At 38.7% G+C, this 9,915-nt stretch overlaps 1 protein-coding gene across 1 annotated transcript; it reads left to right on the top strand.

The window, feature by feature from the left end:
* Nucleotides 1-5,268: 5,268 nt before the first annotated feature.
* On the top strand, nucleotides 5,269-6,067 carry LOC105903916 (ecto-ADP-ribosyltransferase 5-like). Its single transcript, XM_012831716.3, has one exon. It carries the CDS (start codon nucleotides 5,396-5,398, stop codon nucleotides 6,065-6,067), a length of 672 nt encoding a protein of 223 aa, XP_012687170.1. The 5' UTR covers nucleotides 5,269-5,395.
* The last annotated feature ends 3,848 nt before the right edge of the window (nucleotides 6,068-9,915 follow it).

Raw genomic sequence — 9,915 nt, 5'->3', positions numbered from 1 at the left:
CATTGAGTCTGTTCTCTGCACTTCCATTACTGTCTGGTTTGGATCGGCCACCAAACTGGATAGGAAGAGACTACAACGGACAGTCAGGTCTGCGACCTGCCCACCGTCCAGGACCTGTACACCTCCTGAGTCAGGAAACGAGCAGGGAAAATCACTGCAGACCCATCACACCCTGGACATAACCTGCTCCAACTTCTCCCCTCTGGTAGGCACTACAGAACACTGTACAACAAAACCACCAGACACAGAAACAGTTTCTTCCCCCTCGCTGTCACACTAATGAACAGTTAACTCACTGTGGCATTGTGCAATAACCCTGGAACACTCTAATAACCACTGTACAAATTACACCTACAAATTATATTTATTTATTTGATTCTAAAATACAAAATGTGCAATACATTTCATGCACTAATGTGTATCTATACAGGCTGTATATGCTGTAGGGAGCTGCTGGGTTCACTTGGACTGTGGGGATGTTTTGAGGCGTTCGTGATTGGCTAGCACCGCCGGCACTGAAGAAACCGGTGATCCACTGGCCCGGAGGAAGACACAGGGGTAAACTCTGCAAAGGTAGGCAGGAAAGCGTAGGTGGACGACAGTGGGGCTACCCTTGGTGTAATCCTGGATACTCCGCCAGGTGGAAGGACCTTGAAATGGCAATGTCAAGGATCCCTCTTCAGGGAATTATTTCAGATGGTGCACTAACCAAACATCTCTTGGACAAGGCAAATCCATTCATTGGTCAATCTCTTAAAATTTGGAAGCAAACCCAGAAATTGTGCAACATACAAAAAACTGCTAAACTATTAAAATGGTGCGCCTTTGATAGTGATTTCCCCCCTAATTTAAGTGATGAAAGATTTAAGACATGGGCAAAAAATGCTTTCTGCTTACGTTACTCTGATACGAAAGGGGTCACTGAAGAACTTCCAGACTAAGAGGGAAGAGTATGGTCTTGAACAGCAAGATTTTTACAGATTCCTTTAAATGCAACATTGCTTAAGAAAGACATAGATATGTCAAATTTAGAGAGTGGAATGATGAAAATCTTCACATCTGCATACAACTCTGAATGCAACACTAAAACCATATCCAAAATATACAACTGTTTCTCACATAGAAAATCACATGAGTCATTGTATATAAAGGAAAAATGGGATAGTGAGACAAATGATGTCTCTCAGGACGATTGGTATGGTATTTGCCAAACACAATGGAAAACCACTAGTTCTCTGAGCTGGGAATTCTGTTGGAAGAATCTGGTTTGTTTCTTCATAACCCCTCAACAAAAGCGACATTACACTACTGATTCAGACTGCTGGAGACAATGTCAAACAGATAATGTGAATCACTATCACATATTCTGGTCCTGCCCAGTGTTAGTCCCATTCACAAAAAGTGTCCATCAGATTTTACAGGAGGTTTTCCGAAATAATATTCCCTTCAGATTTGACTCTCTATACCTGGGTAACTTACCACAAAGGATAAATGCTAAAGACAAGAAGCTCATGTCCATATAATTAGCTGCATGTAAAAAGGCCATAACCTGTAAATGGCTGGAGCAACAAGCTCCCTTGATCGATGATTGGATTGATATAGTTTATGAATTATACAAATTGGAGAGACTGACATACTATCTCAAACTTCGCCAAGAAGACTTTACCAGCATATGGTTTGAGTGGAATATATATATAGCTTCCAGAAGAGCAGACTTTATATGATGTATACTGTATGTACAGTACACACATTCCTACCGGTTCTATATAGTTATTTATACGGTACCAGACAGACCCTTCAAAGAAGGTCAATGTACAAGTTATCAAAAGACAGTCAAGTGTATTTCTTCTTTGTTTGTAGGTTTGTTTTCCTTTTGAATTTGAAACCCTTGATAAATGTGACATGTAATAACCTGGAGGTTTCCTCTTTCTGTTTCTATAAATGTCCCGACTTGTACATTTGCTTACCATGCTTTTGAGAATGTACAATTGTCAAAAAGATACAAGATATCTTTCAATGTGAATACCCTTCTGTAATGCCCTGGATACCAATACAAAATAAAAAAAACACTAGAGTGTCCAGCACTTAATATATAATAATAATAATAATAATACACTTTATTTGTATAGCTCCTTTCATACACAGAATGCAGCTCAAAGTGCTTTAAATTTGGAGCATTTAAAACAAGAATAGATGAAAAATGGTAACAGAAACAAATGCAAGAAACAGAAATTAACACAGAAACAGAACAAAAAACAAAAATAAATACAAGCAGTCAAAAAAGTAGAAGAAAAACTGAGAAAGTAGAACAAATTTGTAGTACGAAACTGTAGGAATAAATTCAGCGGCAGCAGAAGAAGAAAAGAAAGCAAAGAACCTGGACCAAATAGACATTGTGAGAATAAATGCAACAGCAGAGATTAATAGTCATACTGACAGCTTTCACAGGCAGGTGAAGTGGGAGAGTGTTCTGGATGAGTTCCGGTTTCTTTATATACTTTTTTGGGAGTCCAGTAAAAAATGGATTGCAGTAGTTTAACCTACTAGTATCTTAGCATCTTGTGTTAAAAAAGACTGCACCTTGGCAATGTTTCACAAGGGTAAGAAAGCCATCTGGGTAACTTTACTAATATGGGGTTTGAAGTTTAACTTTGTATCCAAGATGACATCCAGGCTTGTTACTTTTGATTTTACCTGGTGTGATCTGTGTCAGATCAAAATAATCCGCAAATCTGACATGGTGAAACTGCCCTCTGGCCCACAGTGAAGTTCTTGAGTAGCTTAAATTGATCCACTGAAAGTGCATTCTGTTTACTGCTTACCAGGGGCGAATAGGTTCACACTTTTGAGGGGGCTAAGCCCCTAGATAAAACCTATTATTTTTCCTGTGACCCAGCAAAACTATGGGGGTCTGGGGGCATGCTCCCCCATAAGATTTTTTGGGAAATATCCTTTTAAATAGTGTCCCCTACTCTAGTGGGTTTTAGGAAGAGAAATTAACACATTTAGATTTAAAATATGGCACAACAATAAACATATTGAAGACATCTGCTGAGATAGTTGCTAATTATACTGTAGCATGGTAGGGATTTGCAGCTCAAGTGAGTTGGTTAATGTTGTAGGCTAGAGTTCACTAGCTAGTTATAGCTGGCGGAGCTACTGAGTAGGCATACCCACAGGATCAATGAACCGGCATGATAAAAGAGAGCCACGACATAATTAACTGGTGATGATTTAACCATTTCGGTTTTTTTTTTACTATTTTAAACTTCATGTGCTATACCTTTATATCCAGCAGCTGATTATGGCAGCTTTCACCAGCTTGGGTCGGACAGTCGCTCCAAGTCTGTTTACTAGACGTTATCACCTTCTGTCTGCACGCTCGCGAGGCTCACTCACGAGTCACGACCAAACAGAGCCGTACGCTTGCCACCACCGTCTCAAACAGGCGGGATTCCTGTGCTACTCGAAACTATTTATTTCCAACTCTAAAAATTAAACAAAATCATTTCACTAAAACGGTTGTTAGGTGTGAATTTGACGATCTCAAAATAAAAATATTTTTTTGGGGGTGCTAAGGAAACTTTTGGGGGGACTCCAGCCCACCCAAAATAGGGCTAGATACGCCACTGCTGCTTACTGTTGCAAAGTAAAACATGGAATGGGATGATAACAACGGTATCAAGTATCAATCTGACCACAAAAAAGCCAAGCGAAGTAGGCATAGTTGGCAGTTACAGGTGTAAATCGTTTTAAGTAAAATACATCAAGTGTTTAATAACAGAGCTAGACAACAGCACTGAATATATAGAAATCAGGAAGATTATTCTTGCTGCTCTCCCAACTTGACACCAACTGATCAAGATATGTACCAAAATATCCAGAATTTACGCTAACAATTTCCTGAACTCTATCTAAACTCTGTTTTGTTCATCATGAGTTGTGGAGATTACTCTAAAGTATTGCTTGAGAAAGGCCGTTACTGAGTACCCACTCTATTAACAGATATTACAAAACAACTGACCAATCAGACGGTTATGTATCCATACTGTCATGAGAAATTGTGGTGAACCAGAAGAGAATTATAACACATAATTTATCGTTGGATGCTGCCAACGTCAAAGTTAAAGTTTAGGTTAATTTTTAAGTATTTGTCAAATCCAAAGTGGCTTGCAGGGCATTTGAAAATAAATTATAAAAGTATTTTAACGACCATGAGTAACTAAGCATTATGCATAAACAACCACATTAAAGTGTCCAGAAGCATACACTAGTGTAGTTTAGATTGAAAAAGAAATTAATTTAGCAATGACGAGCTCAAGAAGCCTCCCAAATTAAGTCTCATGGGTTCAGTAGTAGTCAGAATAGTATTTCTTATCGCGGCCAACAAGCATAATACACACTGTATTATTCACAGTAGACTAATCAATTACTTTTGGCCGCACACATACAGATGTCACACACTCACGCACACACAAACACACCGCCAGGTCACCCAGGGTGTGTTTATGTAATTTTTGTGTTTATTTTTCCTGTATGTGTGTATTTGTTATATGATGTATAATGTTATGTGATCGTATTTCTTCCTTTCTTTTAAATCTCTATTTTGTACACTATATTTGAGTAAAATAACAATGGCGTATTTAAAGTCTTTTAAGCTCATTCTAGGACCTTGGTTGCAATAAAATGAGTATCATGAATCATTAATACGTTTATACATATTAGTATCACTATCTTCCATAAACTTAACATTTCATGCAGAGTATGGATTCTTACCGTTTGCCGTCACTGTGAGTGTGAGTACAGTGGAAAAAAATGTGGTCATTCTTTCCCCACCCCTCTGTGTGTGTGTGTCTGTCTGTCTGTCTGTCTGTCTGTGTCTGTTTCTGTCTGCTATGGTGATGAGAAGGTGGTACTCCTCCGTTTGAAGATTGTGTTCTGACATCCACTAGTTCTGTGCCTGTAAGTACATCTCATTTAACAACTTATAATAAGGAAACACAATCTATTTCTGGTTATTATTTATGTGTGGAGAGCAAAGGTTATATTAAAGGAATTATTATTACTGCTGTTGTTGTTGTTGGCTGTGGTGACCTATACTTTAGATGTCTGAAATCCTAGTACATTGATGTCTGAAATGAAAAGCATTTTTGTCCATCTCTCTGACAACTTTAGGGACAAGATTGGCTACTGTTACAATGAGGGCCCATGTTCTGATAATGGTCATGGTGACTGCAGCAGTGGTATGTACTGAATTAGTTGGTTTTGGTGTATGTCGGCGTCTGCTTTGGTGAGATAAATACAACCATTGACTTTCAATTGCCATCAATTTTAATTTTTTTACATTTTTGAAGGGTTACATATACGCTCTCCACTCAAGGCACTGCCCTTAGACATGGCACCCAACTCTGTTGATGATGCCTACTCTACCTGCACAAAGGAAATGTCAAGACAGGTTCTGTCCAAGTACCTAACCAATGAACAGAACTCAAATGCTGATTTCAAAAAAGCATGGAACAGAGCACAGAAATCCAACAAGCACAAAAATCCAGGAAAAGGTCTGACCGAAAACCACGCGATCGCCATTCGAGTGTACACCAATGGTCAACCCAAGATCTATGACAAGTTTAATGCAGCTGTGCGCGATGGCAGGGGTATTTACAAAACCAACTTCAACTACCATGCTCTTCATTTCCTGCTAACTGATGCCCTCAAGCACCTAAAGAAGAACCAGAAGAGGGGGAAGTGTGTGACCACCTACCGCAGAACCAAACTGGACTATCACACAAAAGTCAACCAGGAGATCCGATTCGGATACTTCACATCCACCTCTTTGAGTAAAGGTCTCACCCATTTTGGCAAGAAGTCCTGCTTTGAAATCGAGACCTGTCATGGTGCAGCTCTGGGAACCTTCTCACATTTGCCTGACGAGGAAGAAGTACTGATCCCACCCTATGAGAAGTTTAAAGTTAAGAACATTAAGAAAAATGACTGGTGTGATGTAGTGTACACACTGAGCAGCACTGGTACCATTAGTCATTTGGATTGTGCGCTAATTAAAGGTTAATGCTGACTGATTAGCCTCCTCATTCCTGGTGACCAGGTGACTTCTTATTTTAATATATAGAGCTTCGAGAATGCTATGAACATTATCTTTTCATGCTAAGGATTTGTCTTTTAAGCCTCAAGAACGATACTTAAAAAAATTAACAACTGTCAATCATGCAAGAATAAATAAATAAAATAAATGTTATGTCTCTCATTTTTTATTTATCTCATTTGCAAAATTTTAATTTCTACAGGATATTTCTCTCCTTTCCGTTTTGTTTTTTTGGGGAGGGGGGGGTCGGGGGGGTAGTCTGTTTGCATCTCTACAGCATGTGCTTTCTCTTTCAGTTATGGCAGACATTGTCGCTACACAATGGTAGTCCTTTGGGGGATCGTAGTCCCTCACATTGCGCATGCTCAGACACAAACGGTTTACGGCATAAGGCTCAACATCAACATCAACATATCTGGCTTGTCTTAACGCATAATGTAGGTTTATTTAACGTAATATTTAATAATGTTGTAAACGGTTTAAACGTCAACATATGGGGCTTGTCTTAACGCATAATGTGGGTATATTTAATGTTATATTTAATTATGTTGTAAACGGCTAACAGCATAAGGCTCTACGTCAACATATGAAACGAAACTGGGGAGAGACTTTTTGATCCTCCACCTCATCTGTTTTGTCCACTGTGACATCTTCTTTGTTTTTAAATAAATGGTCATGTTTTCAAAAAACTGGCTTTCGTCGCTTTTCTCCATGATTGAAAACGGATCTGTCGTTGTGACGCATGCGCGCGCGGCTTCGCTGTCGACAGCAGTCGACAGTGTCGCAAAATGACGCATGCGCAATGTGAGGGACTACGATCCCCCAAAGGACTACCATCGTGTAGCGACAGACATTCAGGTTTATTCTGACACCACAGTTACAGGAAGGATCTTTGCTCATGTTTCTGTGATTACATGGTGATGGATGAACTTTAGCAGAAATACACTTTTTATGCCTACCTGCAGGGTTCCAGGGCTTTTGTCTCTGGTCTACAGTTAACTTCAAAATGGGATTCAGTGTCCTTGCTTTTGATTTACAATGTTGTCTTTCAAAACCCGATTCCCACAGTCGAAGCGTCCTTGAGCAAGACACTGAACCCCTAATTGCTCCTGATGTGCAGTGTGCCATCAGTGTAGATGTAAAATGTATATACAAACTTGTAAGTCGCTTTGGATAAAAGAGTCTGCTAAATGACTAAATGTAAATGTAAATGTAACTTCAAAATGGGATTCAGTGTCCTTGCTGTCTGAAGGAGGTGTACGTCCACACCGGTTACGGCTCCACTGTAGTCACTGTCTGGTAAGAGCGTGCAAACCAGAGACTTGTGGCCTGCTTTCGGCGAGACAGGGGAGTCCGCTTTTAATAACTCTATACACATTGTTTGTGTGTGTTGTTACGCGATCGTTTGGCTACGGCCGCGGCGCAGGTGTTGTATGCATTTGTAGCCTGATCTTTGTCACGTGTGTGTAAAAGAAGTGTTGCATATTTTTCTACATGGTATTTATTGCTTGAGAAGTGTGGTAGTCTTTTACGTCAGATGTATTGACTTGGAGTGTTGTGTTAGATCTATGAATTTATCTCTCACAGAACTGTTCATCTGGAAGACTGTGCTGTTAGTAGCATTAGTTTTCAAACAAAGTTAAATAAATAAACGATAACATAATGACCTAAAACAAACTTTACAAAGGTCCAAAACAACGCCTTAATTGTGCTGTTCGCTAGCTAACGTTGCTCGACTACAGAGCTAGCTTGATGTGCTAATTTTAGCAACCTGACTGAATAAAAACAGACCTACTGAATCTGAAATGTCAACAGTTCAATAATCATGACAGACAAAACAATACCGGACACTTCCAATATTATATCGGGAGATGAGCGGTACATCCTGGGTTGAACTCCACATGGACTGCTCTCTTACTGAAGCTGTGCTGTTCAAAGTAAAGCTCATGAATAGCCAGTCATCATGTCACGCCAAAAATGAGTAGCTTGATTTAAAAAAAAAAAAATGTGTGTTATGTTTAAATTTTAAAAACGGAAACATTAGCCTACAATCATCAGTACGATGTTTATGGATAGTACTAGTGACTGAACTTGTAAATGGATGATCCACAGAAAATACTGTTTTATGCTGATAAATTGCAGTTATCAACTGGTATTGGTTAGCTGACCACATCAAGTGTTAATTTGTCTATTTAACAGTATTTTACAATTATTATGAAATACAATTAGATACTGTTGTACATCCACACTAAAATTGCAGGAATGCTATACAGTGTACATTTTGAAGGGTGCTGAAACCTATTATAATCAAATGCAAAAGACTGTAGTGCTGGAAATGGCATTGTACAGTCTGGGAACAGATTCAACTCATCTATCAGAGACATTCAGAGTTGTCAGGTATATCAGATTCTCTGACACTTTACAAAGGTAAAAACTGATATGTATGGCTGAAATATCTGTCAAACATTCCATGAATTTATTTAAGGGTGGTTGTGGTATGAAAATCAAGAATACTTCATTGTCAATGTCTTTAACTGACATTTGTTTGAGATGACATTGTTCAAATGTTCCAAGAACAAAGGGTTTTGTTCCCTCTGCACGGAGTCCCTCTATTATTACAGCTTCTAACCTTGATTTCAGGAAGTACTATTATTGGACAGTACGCCCCATATACGCCCCCACCAATATATCCTGCAGAATGACACATGTAATAGTTGACTTTTGTTCAATATCATGCATAATCTGAAATACAAGTATTTTTATGTCACATTTGTGTCTGCTGTATGAGCGACCTACATATGTGCTACATTTATGAGTTATTCATTATTCTGTTATTGTAAAATAATGCATTATATTCACTGTGACATCACAGAATGATGAAATATGTCCTGATATATGTGAATCATTATTTGTGTGTGTGTGTTTGTATTTTGTCAAAAGGTCATACTTCAACTTTAAAAATATGTTTTTTTCTAACATTGGATTGTCAGTCTTTAAATTAAATTAAATTAAATTAAATGACACATGTATATAAATACATATTATTCTGTCTTTTTATATATATTTTCAATACTGTTTTTATTTCCTTAATTCTTGTTTATTCTCTCACTTTATGCGGTGGTCACATATGCAGCTGGACAATGTCCCTAAAAAAATAAAGGAGCATCAGTAGCTATCAAAGCAACTAGACTGGTGTGAACACCAAATTCAAGATTGATTGTTTTGCTTTAGTAACTAATTTCCTTACATATGCAAACTTACTACTGATGGAACCAAATGTAAGAGACATGAACTGACATGAACTTGTCATAAGTGTGACCTTCTTTTGTATCTGTAACCTATACCCCTGGATAAGTACTGTCTGACTCACTGAGACCTGAACCGTTAGCATCTGAACCCCTTCCCCCCAGATAGCTTCCTTCCTGCTATCACCCTTTGTCCTCTGTTCTCCCCCCACAGGTGAACCCATAGACATATATACATGGAGACATTGGGGTGAACCCCCCACCCCAATGTCTTCCCTTCCTGCCATTACCTGTAGGGTGTGGTCTCACCTCTCCCCTGTATTCTAGCTAACTGAATGGTATAAATGCCAACATATTCTACTATCAGGTAGGCCATTCTCTGAGCAGGATTTAGAGGGGGTTTTCACGCTGAAATAAACTCCAGAAATCCTGACTGTCTTCCGGTCCGTTTTTTCAAGTTTGGCGTGCTCAATAAGATTATATCACTAAACTGCAATGTAAATTTGTATAAACACCACAAATTGTTAAAAATGGACAATATTTTGTGTACACAGATAATTCAGACAAAAC

Source organism: Clupea harengus, chromosome 22 (assembly GCF_900700415.2).
Source record: "Clupea harengus chromosome 22, Ch_v2.0.2, whole genome shotgun sequence".
In the NCBI taxonomy this organism is placed as follows: domain Eukaryota; kingdom Metazoa; phylum Chordata; class Actinopteri; order Clupeiformes; family Clupeidae; genus Clupea; species Clupea harengus.
Note: the sequence above shows the minus strand (reverse complement) of the source record. Positions and strands in the feature narration are given on the sequence as shown.